Source organism: Panthera onca, chromosome A1 (assembly GCF_046562875.1).
Source record: "Panthera onca isolate mPanOnc1 chromosome A1, mPanOnc1 haplotype 2, whole genome shotgun sequence".
In the NCBI taxonomy this organism is placed as follows: domain Eukaryota; kingdom Metazoa; phylum Chordata; class Mammalia; order Carnivora; family Felidae; genus Panthera; species Panthera onca.
The window spans coordinates 68,619,862-68,636,181 of NC_138339.1; the positions used below are offsets into that span (position 1 = coordinate 68,619,862).

The window sequence follows — 16,320 nt, forward strand, 5'->3', positions numbered from 1 at the left end:
ACTCATTCTATGAGGACAGTATTACCTTGATTCCAAAACCAGACAAAGACCCCACTAAAACGGAGAACTATAGACCAATTTCCCTGATGAACATGGATGTAAAAATTCTCAAGATAATAGCAAACTGGATCCAACAATACATTAAAAGAATTATTCACCATGATCAAGTGGGATTTATTCCTGGAATGCAGGGTTGGTTCAATATCTGCAAATCAATCAATGTGATACATCACATTAATAAAAGGATAAGAACCACGTGATCCTCTCAACAGATGCAGAAAAAGCATTTGACAAAAAACAGCATCCTTTCTTGATAAAAACCCTCAAGAGGTATGGATAGAAGGAACACACCTCAAGATCATAAGGACATATATGAAAGACCCACAGCTAATATCATCCTCAATGGGGGAAGACTAAGAGCTTTTCCCCTACAGGCAGAAACACGACAGGGATGTCCACTCTCACCATTGTTATTCAACATAGTGTTGGAAGTCCTAGCCTCAGCAATCAGGCAGCAAAAAAGAAATAAAAGGCATCCAAATCAGCAGGAAGGAAGTCAAACTTTCACTATTTGCAGACGACATGATACTCTATGTGGAAAACCCAAAAGACTCAACCAAAAAACTGCTACAACTGATACATGAATTCAGCAAAGTCAAAGGATATAAAAACCAATGTACAGAAATTGGTTTCATTTCTATACACCAATAATGAAGCAGCAGAAAACAAAATCAAGGAATCAATCCTATTTACAATTGCGCCAAAAACATAAGATACCTAAGAATAAATCTAACCAAAGAGGTAAAGATCTATACTCTGAAAACTACAAAACAGTAAGAAACAGAAAAATATTCCATGCTTGTGGATTGGAAGAACAAATAGTGTTAAAATGTTGATACTGCCCAAAATAATCTACATATTCAATGCACCCCTATCAAAATAACACCAGCATTCTTCACAGAGCTAGAACAAACAATTCTAAAATTTGCATGGAACCAGAAAAAAATCCCAAATAACCAAAGTACTGTTGGAAAAGAAAACCAAAGCAGGAGGCATCACAATTCTGGACTTCAAGCTGTATCAGAAAGCTGTAATCAAGAGAGTATGGTACTGTCACAAAAACAGACACTCAGATCAGTGGAACAGAATAGAGAACCCAGAAATGGACCCACAAACGTATGGCCAACTAACCTTTGGCAAAGCAGGAAAGAATATCTAATGGAAAAAAGAGTCTCTTCAGTAAATGGTGTTGGGAAAACTAGACAGAGACATGCAGAAGAATGAACCTGGACCACTTTCTTATACCACAGACAAAATAAACTCAAAATGGGTGAAAGACCTAAACGTAAGACAGGAAGCCATCAAAATCCTAGAGAAGAAAATAGACAACAACATCTTTGACCTCAGCTGTAACAACTTCTTACTTGACGTGTCTCTGGAGGCAAAGGAAACAAAAGCAAAGATGCTACTGGGACCTCATCAAGATAAAATGCTTCTGCAAAACGAAGGAAACAATCAGCAAAACTAAAAGTCAACCAATGGAACAGAAGATATTTGCAAGTGACATATCAAATAAAGAGTTAGTATCTGAACTCTATAAACAACTTATCAACCTCAACACCCAAAAAACCAATAATCCAGTGAAGAAATGGGCAAAAAAACCATGAATAGACACTTTTCCAATGAAAACATGTCTAACAGACACATGAGAAGATGCTCAACATCACTCATCACCAGAGAAATACAAATCAAAACCACAATGAGATACCACCTCACACCTGTCAGGATGGCTAACATTAACAACTTAGGCAACAACAGATGTTAGCAAGGATGCAGAGAAAGAGGAACCCTTTTGTGCTGCTGGTGGGAATGCAAACTGGTGCAGCCACTCTGTAAGCCACTCAAAGACTCTTAAATACAGAGAGGAAACTGAGAGTTGCTGGCAGGGTGGTGGGTGGGGGGATGGGCTAAAAGGTAAATGGGTGATGGACATTAAGAAGGGCACTTGTTGGGATGAGCACTGGGTATTTTATGTTAGTATGAATCACTAACTTCTATTCCTGAAATCATTATTAGACTATACACTCACTAGCTTGGATTTAAAAAAAATTTTTAACGTTTTATTTTATTGTTTTAAGTGAGAGAGGAACAGAGCATGAGCTGGGGAGGGGCAGGGAGAGAGGGAGACAGAATCCAAAGCAGGCTCCAGACTCTGAGCTGTCAGCACAGAGCCTGACATGGGGCTCAAACCCACAAACTGTGAGAGCATGACCTCAGCAGAAGTCAGACGCTCAACTGACTGAGCCACCCAGGCGCCTCACACTAACTTGGATTAAAAAAAAAAAAAAAAAGAAAAGGAAAAAAACCCAATCTCCTGGGAAAGCATTTTCAAAAGTATTTTCTAAATCCTACCCCACCCAAAAATACAAAGTAGAAAGCTCAGGATATGAGACCCAACTGGGCAGGAAAATTTTGAAGAAGCTGCCCAAATAATTCTGATGTTCAACCCTGATGAAGAAAACTGAAGTGCCAGTTTTAACTAATTCTGAAAATTTGATGAAATCAACTTTCTCTTCCTCCAGAAAACAAGATAAATGTTTAAAATAAAACAAGTACATGTCCAGAGCATTCTAGTAGAAGAACAGCAACATTAAAGTTCCCTCCACTTTCACTACAATTAACTATTAACTGCAAAAAACACATTAAAATAGTTCAGTGATACAAACCTCTTTATTACGGGCAAATGCAGAGAAAACATTCCCATAAGCAGCAAAGACTAGCCTCCCATCAGCTGCCATACAGCAGATATCCTGTGGGACAGAGTTACCTAGGTAAAAGACAATATAAAAGAAATAAGAAATTGTAAGATCTTGGCACAGATAGAAATCTCAATTATACACATACCATTTTTCATGGCTATAATTAAAAAATATGTATCTATGTGTAGATATATGAATAAAAATAATTGGTATAAACTTGACTTCAATGTTACTTTATACTTCTAATAATAACTACCAGACTAAGAATATTAAATCACTTGATCTTCCCTAAGAGAATTAAAATCTAATATTTACAGACATTAAAATGTAATCCTAAAGAAATGAAAAGCTTTTTGAGGTTATTTGGAAAAAATTCACACTTCACATAAAAAACTGGCAGATAGTTATCAACCCTTCATGTAAATGCCTTCAGGAATGTCACATTTACTTATAACTCTAGGAAAATTTTTAAAGTAAATCAAGACCTAACCCCTATTTAAGTCTATGCTTTGGGAAAACCTCAGAAAAATTCCCTATGATACTCTAAATCCTGACCCTTTAAATGAACAATACAGTTATCTACTCAGTCTTCTCCAAGGCAAATATGCCTATCACCTCTAGCCATTTCTCACACGATATGATTTCTTTATTCCTCTCTATCATGGTCACATTGGCCTTTTCTTCTTATTCCTTGTTTTAGGGGCAGGAGAGTTAGAAGATAGATGATTGTTTTAAGTATTTTTCATGCTGCATATTCTACTTTAAGATTTCATTCCCAGGACATCTGGGTGGCCCAGTCTGTTAAGCGTCTGACTCTTGATCTTAGCCCAGATCATGATCTCACGGTTCATGAGCTCAAGCCCCACACTGGGCTCTGTACTGACAGTGCAGAGCCTGCTTGGGGTTCTCTCTCTCCCTCTCTCTGCCCCTCCCCCACACACGTGCTCGCTTGCTCTCTTTCAAAATAAACAAAATAAAACTTAAAAAAAAATTTCATTCCCCAAATACTATTTTTATAGGTTTATTAATCACTTTGTATTCAACTTAGGTTATAGTGCCCTTCTATAATCGTTTTAAAATTTTAAGTTAATCAGACACATACACTAGGTTCCTTATAGCTCTCCTCTGTTTCTGTTACAAAGATCACATTTCATGGTTATACTACAATCTCTCAGCCCTGGCAGGCCCTTTATTCTGTAAAACGGTTTCCAAAAAAAATAAATTTTCCTTCTATTGGAAAAGTATCAAAACGTAGGAAAAGGGAAAACCCTTCCTGACAGTAGAAGGAATGATGGAACCCGAAAATCACTATTTGGTAATCATCATTCTAATAACTGGTTCAGGCAAGTACCATCACTAAGTGACAAAACGGTGGGTAAAACTCTCAAAAGTAACAGGATATTTACACTGTCTCACTGTATCTAACCACAAGATACTTATTAATTACAAAGAGTAAAACTTTAAAATTAATTACAAAGAGTAAAACTTTAAAATGGAGCCTCCTGACAAATGTTACCTTAATAAAATGATCAAAGTTACCACTGCCAGGAATAGAACCAATCAACAGCATGTGCCTGCTAATAAAATTCACTGAGAATTCTGAATTATTTCTTTGTTATTCTTGCCATCGTGCATAACCTGAATCTAATCATGAGAAAACAGCAGAAAAGGTCAAATTGAAGGACATTCTATAAAAGAACTGGCCTATACTCTTCAAAAATATCAATGCTGTGAAACACAAAGTCTAATGAACTATTCTAAATTTAAAAAGACTAAAGAGATGACAACTAAATGCAACATCTGGTCCTATCCTGAACTTATTTTTTAACTATGTAAGTTTATCAGAAATACACAATGAATTTCTTATATATTCTTTAAGTCTTAAAATTAATGTCAAAAACTTAATATACTTAAAATTTTTTTTAACATTTATTTTTGAGCGACAGAGTGATACTGAACATGAGTGAGGGAGGGGCAGACAGAGAGGGAGACACAGAATCCAAAGCAGGCTCTAAGCCTCGAGCTGTCAGCACAGAGCCCAACACGGGGCTCGAACTCACGAAACACGAGATCATGACCTGAGCCAAAGTCAGACGCTTAATGGACTGAGCCACCCAGGTGCCCCCCAAATTTAATATTTTTAAAAGACACTAAACATGAATAAATTCAGGATGAAGTTTATACTTACTTACTGCCACCAGACTAAGTTTCTGAACCTGTTTTTAAAAAGAAAAAAAAAAATATTAGATTATAATTGCTTTTGTTAATGAAAATTTAACACTTGAAAACTAAGATAATCTCATACATAAATCTGCTATGCTCTCTTTCCTAAAAAATATACTGACCCTAATTTTTCATTATTAGGAAAACTTATATTTTCAACTATTTCATCAGGAGTGGTGATGGAAGGGGGACATAAACGTTTTCTACAAAGGGTCATATAGTAAATACTTCAGGGCTTGGCAGGCTATGTGGTCTTTGCTGAAATTATGCAACTGCTAACAAAACTTGAAAGCAACCACATATAATATATAAACAAATGTGTACAGCTCTATTCCAATAAATTTGACTTATGTATACAGAAATTTGATTTTCATGTAATTTTAATATGTCATGACATGTTATTAGTTTTTATTTTTTCTCCAACCATTTAAAAATGTCAAAACTGGGGCACCTGGGTGGCTCAGTCGGTTAACCGTCCGGGTTTGGCTCAGGTCATGATCTCGAGGTCCGTGAGTTCGAGCCCTGCGTCGGGCTCTGTGCTGACAGCTCAGAGCCTGGAGCCTGTTTCAGATTCTGTGTCTCCCTCTCTCTCTGACCCTCCCCCATTCATGCTCTGTCTCTCTCTGTCTCAAAAATAAATAAACGTTAAAAAAAAATTTTTTTTTAAATGTCAAAACCACCCATCTCTGAAGCACAGAGTTCAGTGAGGTATAAGTGTAAATTCAAATCCCAGAGATGCTAGAATATTAAGACTGAAAGGGCCCTTGGAGATCAAATTACATATCCCATATTTCTTTTTTCTTTCTTTTTTTTTTTTTTTTTTTTTTACATATCCTATATTTCTTAAATGTAAACACACACAGGTCTCCATACCATGCAAAATTTAATTATATTGTATTCTACTACTGTGGAAAATTTTACTTAGAGATCATTATATTAGAATAAACTCAAACAAATAAACTCAAAACACTTAAACTCAAAAAGATAAACAAAAATGTCACATATATACAAAAACAAATGCAGGATAGGACTGGCTTGCAGGCTGTAATTAGCTGATCCCAATCTATGGTTACTGATCCAGCAACATGACCTTGACAAAATTAATCAGTCTCCCCGTGTCTCAAATTCCTCCTCATCTGTAAAATAAGAATTAAAATAAGTACCAGGCACCTGAGTGGCTCAGATGGTTAAGAATCCGACTCTTGATTTTAGCACAGGTCATGATTTCATTGTTCATTGGATGGAGCCCCTCTTCCTCACGGTCAGTGCAAAGCCCGATTGGGATTCTCTCTCTCCCTCTCTCCACCCCTTCACCACTAGCACGCCCGTGCGTGCGTGCTTTCTCTCTCTCTCTCTCTCTCAAAATAAATAAACTTAAAAAAAATTAAATAAAATAGGTACCTGCTTTATGGAGTTGTTATGAGTATTCAATGTATAAAATGTGTTAACGGAGCCAGGCATAATTAACGTTTAATAAACGTTAGCTGCCATCACCAGCACCATCTCCACTTTGGGCATGTCCCTCACTTTCCTCTTCCACTAACTCAACCAGCTACCAACAACCAACTCTTCTTGCTACTAACACATTTGCTTCCCACAATCCTTGAAAGAATGCAACTTCACAGCTCAGCTTCCACAAGAAGTGCTTAATCAACACTGGCTATTATCATCTTTATCATAAAAGCTCCCTGATTTCACAGAGCATGCATTCCTTCGGAGAAGATGAAGGGGAAAAAGTAAACAGCAACAAAAGACTATGATTCATAAGAAATTAAAGGAGAAAAACCATCACTAACAAGCAGGAAGCCCTGGGACAAATAACTTAATTTCTGAGATTGTTTCCTAGTTTATACAAGGGTGCTACGGAAAACGGTTATCGATACATATCTCACAAAGAAGTTGCTGCCAGGCTTAGACTAAGAAGCACCGTACGAGACCCTCAAATGTTAGTAGAAAATAGATGCTCAGGGGAAGTTTAAGGAAACTAGTTTGCTACCAAATGTGAACAGTCCCCAAAATCATAATTAATCTCACCCCCTCCAAGATCTTCCAATGTAGTTTAGTCTGAATTTCTAATCCAGCGTGTCAGAAATTGCACAATAAAATGTCTTACAAGTCCTTCTGGTTAAGAGGGGGCAGAAACTGGTCTTAATCACGTTTACATCTTCAAGGGAACCTGAACAGACATTTACTGAACAAATACATTGCTATAGAACTGAAATGTTCTCTGGTACTTTTCCCTAGCAGGACAGCCTCCGAAACTCGCCCCAAGCGGATTGCAAGGGCTACAACAACAGCACGTGGATGTGAACTCGTGATGAAACTGGACAGGTAGGAGTTAGGGAAGAGACGGCAGAAATGCAAGCCCTTGATCAGTGGGGGAGCAGAGCAGGACTGCCCCTGGAGAGAGCTGAGGCAGCTCTCAGCTGGGGGCTAAGGGGGTGGTTCCCGGGAGGCTGGCGAAGGAAGAAGTCACTCACGTCATAGGTGTGGAAGCTCTTGCCCACGCAGGTCGTCACATAGAATCGGCGCTTCAGAGCACTGAACCGCACCACGTGTGGAATGTCGTTGCTAAAAAGCCCCAAAGCCCGGAAACCCGCGAACAGCGCGCTGCTGGTTCGACCTCCCGTCCCACCCTCCATCGATACTGCGGTCCAGGCTCCTCTGAGCTCCAGCCCCGATGAAAACCAGCGGACCAGGTCCTTCACTTCTTCTCGTGGCAGTTCTTCAGCCGCTCTACAAACTCACAAGACCTTCCGGTTTCCCCTGCCAATCGGTTAGCAGACACGGCTCTTAGTGCAATTGAAAAAGAACTCCCACCGGAGCTCGCAGAGGAGGCGCGACTTCGGTTCCGCTGGCGGTCGTCTCCAGGGTTCCAGAGGTGTTCCCCACGTCTGGTGGGGTTGAAAGAAAACTGCAACAGGGACCTTGGAGGAGGGCGAGCGGCAGGGGAAGCGGAACGACCCGGACGGTGAAGGGAGACCAGGTGTAGCGTTGACAGAGTCAAGTTAAACGTGCAGTTATAAAATTGCATAAAACCATGAGACTCTCGAGAAAATCTGAACACTGGATATTTGATGATATTAAGAAATTATTGTTGGGGCGCGTGGGTGGCTCAGTCGGTTGAACGTCCGACTTGGGTTGAGGTCATGATCTCGGGGTTGGTGAGTTCGAGCCCCGCGTCAGGCTCTGTGCTAACAGCTCAGAGCCTGGAGCCTGCCTCAGATTCTGTCTCTCTCTGTCTCTCTCTGCCCCTCCCCCACTCATATTCTCTCTCTAACTCTCTCTCTCTATCTCTCTCTCTCTCTCTCTGTCAAAAGTAAACATAAAAAATTTTTAATAATACAAAAGAAATTATTGTTAATTTTTATATGTGATATTAGCATTGTGATTATGCTTTTAAAGATTCTTACCTTTTGTAGATAGATACCGACATATTTACGGATGAAGTGATATATCTGGGGTTTGCTTTCAAAATAACTGGGGATGAGGTGAAGCATTTAGATGAAATAGAGCTGGTAATTGTTTAATCTGGGGATTGGGTATTTGAGAGTTCACAATACTATCCCTATGCTTGAGTATAAAATTGAAATTTTCCATAATACAAAGATTTTTTTGTTTGTTTTTTACTGAGTTTGTTTACAGTAAAAAAAATTGTAATATTGATGTGTTACTTTAAATCTGACTGATGGAAATGTGTACAAATGATTTTAACTACTAGATACGCATTTTTAAGAGTTTTGTAAATTGTGTGCAATGCAGATGTTGCTTTTATAATAAAGTTAAGATGTCTGCATGTATTGACAGTTTGAGAAGAAAATTGAAAAACGTCTTCAGGCTTTACAGTTCACAAGCCCTTGGCACCCATTATTTAATATAATCTTCAAATTAAAGCTGTGAATTTAGGACAAATATTGTATTACTGTTTTCTAAATGAGTAAACGGGTTCATTGGGGTTAAGTGATTTGTACAAAGTTCTGAGATTTTTTAGCATCCAAATCCAGACTAGCGCTAGGTTTAGAAAAGGAGAAGAAGCTGGGGGGGGGGGGGGGGTGTCACTGAAGGGCAGCTGGATGATAGGAAAATATGCATCCAGCAGTCACACTTTCAAGACCAAACTTTCAGTCACAGAATGGGTGTGGATTCACATTAGATAAGGAACCTGAAATTCCCAGAGATTACCTAATTTACCAAGGGTCACTTAATTAATAGTAGTCAGCAATTTGAATTTAGCTCTGACAATCAGATTTATGTTCTTTAACCTCCATCTGGACAGTAAGGCAAAAGTTTAAAATATTAGAGCCATCATTGAAGATTTAATAGTATAGTAGCAGTAGATACACATGCCAGCTGTTGTGCTGTGGTTTTTTAAGGGGGATGTTAGTGGCTGATTGTGAGTTTTCCAGTTTAACCGTTGGCCAAAGTTTATTTCTCCCCACAAGTTGCCTCCCTGAGTTGCTTCCTATTCAGCTGCCAGCAAAGTGTGTGAATGTGTGGTGGGAGAAAAGGAACTAGCTATTACTCTTTTTGCTTAGAGATGCCCGTAAGGATACTAGTCACAAAGAATAAAAGAAAATGGAAATGTAGTAGAGCATTGACAAATGATGGTTTTCAATTTGATTCAACACACTGGGGCTTCACAAGATTCAGGTAAATTAAACATACAGCTGTGTCATGTTGTCATTTCTAACTTTTTAAAAAAGTTTAAATATGGCTGTTTCTGTGTAGTTTTTGTAATAAAAAGGCCATGAAGTCAGTGACTTCATGTGATGTGATCACCAACCTCCAAGATGGCCCTCAATGATTTTTACCTCCTGGTATTCATGCCCTTGTAAAGTTCCCTCTTGCACTAAATAGTGTTGACTTGAGTAGCCAGGCTAGGTCATAAAAGATGTTGAAGATTTTGACTTGCTCCTTTTTGGGTCACTTGCTCTGTAGGAAGTCAACTGCCATGTTGGGAGGATACTCAAGCAGTCCCATAGAGCATTTCACATGGCAAGGAATTGAGAGCCTCTTGCTAACCACCAAAACTACTTCACTGTATGTGAGAGTAGAAGCACCTTGAAACCAGATTCTTCAGTCCCAGCCAAGCCTGCAGCCTTCAGATGACAGCAGCTGTGCTGATATCTTGACTGAAATGTCATGATATAGGAGAGGTATATACAAATATTTCAAAAATAAGAAACTGATTTTCCTAAGAAAACTCTCTTGTTTTGCCCTTATATATCCTCCTCAATCTCCTAATACTCTTTGTATCTGTATTAGTTAGAAATATTTGGGTCAGAGGGGCCTGGGTGGCTTTGTTGGTTAAGCATTCAACTTCGGCTCAGGTCATGATCTCACGGTCCATGAGTTCGAGCCCCGCATCAGGCTCTATGTTGACAGCTTAGAGCCTGGAGCCTGCTTCAGATTCTGTGTCTCCCTCTCTCTCTGCCCCTCCCCTGCTCACACTCTGTCTGTTTCTCTCTCTCTCAAAAATAAATAAAGATTAAAAAAAAATATTTGGGTCAGAAGCACAGAGAAAGCAGCAAACTTTAAAAAAAAATGATTCTGCCTAGTCAATGGGGTGGGGATAGGAGCTGAGAATGCATATAGAACTAAAGGAAAAACTAGAGAACCATGCTTTAGAAAAGACAGGCACCGGACCTGCTCCTACTAACCTCTTCTTTTACTCTTCTTGCCCCTGCCACCTTGACTCTGCTCCTTTTGGGTCAGGAAAAGGAAAATGTAAGAAAACATTGTATTTCAAAGGTACGCTTTGTACTAGTCTCTTGACTGTCAAATGCCCTCTCTGTCATACATCTTGACCAACTCTTGATCTCTCTCAAGATCCTAGTCATTGCAGAGTCTATTCTGACCAGTCTCCTCCCCTTAAGAATTCTCCCAGTGAGAGGTAAACCTTGTTTTTAGGCACTCTCATAAAAATGACTATGACTCATCTTCAAAGACACATTTGAGGATCTTCCAAGTACCATCTTGCATTTCATTTATCTTGCATTTCATTTAGGTGGACTTGGTTTGAGCCTACAAAATTCTGCCACTCAGTAGGCTGGGAGTAAATCATCCATCTGACTTGCTTGTACATACTCCTAATCTCTGTAAGAGGGCGGGGGGGGGGGGGGGGCTCATCGTTTAGCTTTAGAATTGCAGGTGTTGGACAACTCAGTTCCCCTCTTCTTGGTGAGGACTGGTGGAAAAACCACAACTCTCTCTACATCTACAAATTCTCTTCAATTAATCCTCTAATTACTATCTGGCATTCTCTTACTTTGTGATCTGGTTACAGTCACCAGATCAGTTTGGCCACCTCTTAAGCAAGTCCTAAATGAATGACTTGCAAGGTTTCCTTAGACACAGGAAGACAAAGAACCTCCTGTTCTCAGCTTTGAGACTTTAGAAGAAGTTTCATTCTGTAGCAGATTGAGTTTCCAAAAATGATCACAACAATATTGCCTATTCCTTATGCTCTTTTTTAAAAAAGTTTATTTATTTTGAGAGAGAGATCACAAGTGGGGAGGGGCAGAGAGAGGGAGGGAGAGAGAGAGAGAGAGAGAGAGAGAGAGAGAGAGAGAGAATCCCAAGCAGACTCTGCAGTGCAGAGCCTGATGCAAGGCCCAAACCCACAAACCACAAGATCATGGCCTGAGCCAAAGCCGGCTGCTTAACTGACTGAGCCACCCATGCACCCCTTCCTCATGCTCTTAATACAATGTGATCTTGACATTATTACTATCCTGTCTTGGGATTTTTTTCTTCCCCTTGAGCCTGGGTGGGTCTTTTTGACTTCTTCAAATAACAAAGTATGGTGAGCATGTGACTTTCAAGACAAAATCCTGTGCATTCCCACCTTGCTGTCTTGCAATACCCACTTTTGCAGTTAGCCTCCATGCAGAGAAAGCCCAAACTAGTTCATATGGAGAGACAGCCATGTGGAGAGGCCGTGTATAAGTATTACAACCCATAACCCATCTGTAGTCTAAGCTCACAGCCAGCATTAACCACCAGGCATGAGACTACAGATGCCTCTAGAATATTTCAGCCCATAGGTGTTGAGTCACTCCCAGATTTCAGTTCTCTCAACTGACATTCCATCTCTGCTGTACTCTTTCCAAATTTCTGAACCACAGAATCAATAACAATACAGTATTTGTTTTGGAGTGGCTTATAACACAGAAACAGTAACTTGAACACATTAAATGTCTTGTAATAACAGTTATTCCATTGCTTAAGCTCTTTTCTCTGCACAGCATCCCCATACCTTCCTTCTGGATAACAGTTCCCTTTTATTCCAAACCCAGTTCAAGTTCTACTGCCTCTGCAAAAGTCTTTTCTGAGTTTTTTATCCCACAAGTTCTCCTTTCTCTGAACTCTTCAGTGTCACTTCACTTAGTGCTTGTTTTCTGTGACAGATAAATACTTTCTTTTCATTCTTAATTAACAGAATGTCCATTATGTTCCCATAGCAGGTGGTGTAATGGTTCAATAGAGGCTAACCCCCTCCCCAGCTCCAGTGAGTGAACATTAACTAATCTAAGCTAATTGTGGAAATTAATATTTTTCTTGCCAGAAATTGGCTTAGGGAAAGACTTGAGACCTAATTCTGGCCAATGAGATTTTAGAGAGAGGCTTCTGGGAAAAGTCTGTCTAGGTTTTTGTTTTGTTTTGTTTTAACAGTTGAATGCAGCTATTCTAAAAATAATATGTAGAAACAAAATGTCAAGTTACGAAGAGTAAGAAAAGAAAATCTTTTCCAGAATTCCTGCAGCAGACTTACCTCAGGTCCTGTTGACCAAGGCTGCATTGTATGTTCATGTTTTAGTGGTGACAGAGAGTGGGAAAACAACTTTTCAGCGTTTTCAACATCTTTAGAGGGAGGTGGTCTCTACCACCAGCCACAGCAACAGCCTTCAAGCATAAATAAGAATTTTTCCTTTTGTATTATGTGATATCACCAACTGGAGAGCCTAAAAAATATCCGACTTAGAGGTGCCATTCATAATATGTAAAAATGGAAGTAGGACTCTTTTTTTTATGGAATGAGATCTTAGGAGAGTTTTTTGTTCTATCTTTTCATATTATCTCTCTCAGGAAATCAAAACTCTTATAGTTTTGAAATAAAATGACAAACTATAATACTTTCATAGCAATATTAATTAAAAATATCACTAAACTGTCAATATCTTGTTCTAAGGAAAACTGTAATGCACATTTTTAAATTTTCCTTCCTTGTATCTACCCTCTCTGTATCCCCTCCCTGACTTTTTTGAAAATGGCACCAATCAGAATTATAGGTTATAGAATTGACAATAATTTCTAAAATTTTCAGCCTTACAAGAGCTTTCCAACCCAAAACCACTTCCCAAACCAGATTTTTAGTAACAGAGGAAAAAAGAATTGATAAAATTTGTGATTATTTACATAAGCCCATATATTTCACAGGAAAACCAGATTATTCTTGTGAAAATTTATGATATGATGTTTAATCAAATCAGATTCTTTGAAATAGTAAATGACAAAGAATGATCTCTCCTCTTCTGTGGGTGTAGGGGTGAGAACGCTTCTTTATCTTCATCTAAGCTTCCTTTTGATAATATAAAAAGCATTCTGTATTATTGCATTTTAAGGCTAGACTCTGATGTTACATAAGTTAGCATTAACAGCACAGAGATGATCTACAGAGCTCAGTTTAACTTGCTGAAACAGAGAAAAAGTTGAATATGATTTCTCTTTTCTCTTTCTAATAAAAAATGTTATATTAAACTACTTATGGAAAACTGAAAAATGCTTTTGCAATAGACATTCTTTTTCATACCAACCAGTTGGGAACAGTATACTATTTTATTTTGCCAAGGTGGTGTTGAATTCTGACTCACAGTACCAACAAACATCATTACCTACAAAGCAAAATTATTCATAACTCCAAATTTCACTTGCAATGTTAGGTTTCACTCGCTGGCACTAATAATCAGTTGAAGTAGACGTGCTTAACGGAGATATATGTTATACTAGCATAGCATTGTGGCCCAAGTGTGTGCCAGTGGTGTTGATATGATAGTGATTCTTTACAAGGGAAGCCAGGGATAACTCTACAGACTGACTTTGCCTTGTCCCGAGCTATACAGATCTTCAGAAACACAGATGTGATTATAAGAAGATGGACATCTGAATCAAAGGAGAAAGGCAGTGTAGTGTAACAGAGTACTGAACTAGGTGTTGCCTTTTTCTACCATTTGACCCACATCACTTAACTTCTCTAGTCCAGGGTTTCCTCTTTAATTAGTGCTCCTGGTTTGAATTGTTGAGAATAACTGGCCCGCTAACTTGAACATCTGACTTGTACATTCCTGAACAAGGAAATCTTGATTTATAGTACTTGGCACAAATAGTCTTGAACACTTGGGATAATTAAAGAGCAGATGCTAGCAGAATGGTAGTTTGTTACCAGTTCTTGACATGTTGTACTTACTTGAACTTTCATTTTTACTCTGGATATCACAATAGCAGTGCACATTTCTAGCCATGTTTGAGATGTGCTTTGACAGTGATCAAGATGCTAACTATCTGTAAATATTTATTCAAATTCAAAAAGAGAAAAGAGCTGCTTACTATACTATGAACTTATCTAATAGATTTATTTTATTTTAATAATGGATAAGTTCAATGAAAGTAGAGGTTAGTTTTTTACTTTGTTTTATTCATTGATACACAACGAGCACCCAGAACAGTGCCTAGAACATAAGAGTTACTCAATAAACATTTGCTTCATGAAAAAAATCTACATATAAAATGCTAAAAATATGAAATGTTTTTTCTTTCCTAAATCAGTCATATCCCCTCCCAGAGTATGAGTAGTATATATTATTTGAGGATTCCCTATATTTTACACCCTCCCTATAAGATTTATCCCTGCCCTTTGCCTGGGCCTTATAGCAAATCCTTTGTAGCAGGATAGGGAGCATTTGACTTGTTTTGTTCATTGCACATAAGCATATGTGATGTACACCATGTCCCAGAAGAAGCTTGAAGAGTGATTGCATGTTTCTGCTCTTTTCCTCTGTCACAAGAAGAAAGCATGTCCCACATGGGGGTTGCTTTTTCAGCCTAAATCCTAGAATGAGAAGATGTGTGGGTAAAACCTGGAGCTTATCTGCAACATGAGTGACAACTGACTGTTGTTGTCGCAAGCCAGTGGGATTTGATGATTGTTTATTATCTCATTGTAACCTGGTGAAGGCCTATAGGAATTTCTGAAGAAGTGTATGAAAGGTAGCATATAAAACTGTTTTTTTTTTTTTAAATGTAGTATGTGTTTCTTTATAGAAGTATTAAAGCTGTTCTTGAGAAGGTGAGGGACACAAGGTTCACAAATGATAAATATCCTTTGGTATGATTTTAAGATTTTCATATTATCTATGTTCTCAGCCATGTGCCCAGAGATGACACAATATAGAGGCTTAGTGAATATTTGATCTTGAATGCTTTATTTTGCATTTGGGGGGAGGGAAGGAATAGGCAGAGGAGAGTTGTTAAGAAAGAAGCCTGTGGAGATTAGTGGCAGACTGCAACAACATTGATTAATTTTGGAATATGATAATATTTTTGCCTTTTAGATACCTACAGAAGTAATGGGGTGGGGGGGGGGGCAGAAAGCAGGTGGTAGACACCAGAAGATAGTTGCTGCTGACATTTCCATTTCTGACTCATGCTGGCCTTTAAGGAACAGTTTATTCTTGGGAAACAGGTATTTAACTTTTGATTTCAGTTTAATTCATTTAATTTACTCAGTATTTTACTGAGAATCCACCAAGTGTTAGTTATTATACCAGGATAAAGTATGAGCAATACTCATAAGATTTCACTAGGTCTTCCTCAGCTTCCACATCCATGTGATCTATTTACCCTTAATGATTGCACAAATTTTCATATCCAAGATATCTCCTCCAAACAGTCTAAATTCATCCTCAACACAATTTGAAATCTCTTACCATCTCCCTCCCCATAAGAAGCATAAATAGTGCAAGGGAGAGTAGAAAGGGAGGGAACAGGGTCATAAAAGCACATTCTAGAAAAGTAGCATCTTAGCTATAATCTTTAAGGCAAGAAGAGACTTGGTTAGAGGAAGGAATATGAAATATGTTAAAGAGTGGCACTCTTGTACACGGGACCTGGTTCCCGCCCCCAACTAAGGTCACAACTTAGGCTTTGTTCCCCATGTTATTAAGGCCTGACTTCATCTTGCTCAACACCCCCTACCCCCTGCCCCACTTCAAATTACTCCTTAAATCAAATCTTATCTCTTTTTGGCCCTCAGAAAAATTGCTGCTTTCAGCAATAAGTA

The 16,320-nt window shown here is 38.6% G+C and overlaps 1 protein-coding gene and 1 long non-coding RNA gene across 2 annotated transcripts in view; one reads left to right on the top strand and one right to left on the bottom strand.

The window, feature by feature from the left end:
* WDR36 (WD repeat domain 36) overlaps window positions 1-7,624 on the bottom strand; it is a 43,291-nt gene extending 35,667 nt beyond the window's left edge. Inside the window, exons 1-3 of the mRNA XM_060635216.2 lie at window positions 7,463-7,624; window positions 4,948-4,975; window positions 2,727-2,827 (exon numbers count right to left, since the gene is read on the bottom strand). Coding sequence (XP_060491199.2) covers window positions 2,727-2,827; window positions 4,948-4,975; window positions 7,463-7,624 — 291 coding nt within the window. The remainder of the gene's footprint in view (window positions 1-2,726; window positions 2,828-4,947; window positions 4,976-7,462) is intronic.
* A 45-nt stretch (window positions 7,625-7,669) lies between these two features.
* On the top strand, window positions 7,670-10,185 carry LOC144616444 (uncharacterized). The gene is made up of 2 exons (XR_013555837.1): window positions 7,670-7,758; window positions 9,921-10,185. It is a non-coding gene; the product is annotated as an uncharacterized LOC144616444 (long non-coding RNA).
* Window positions 10,186-16,320: the final 6,135 nt, after the last annotated feature.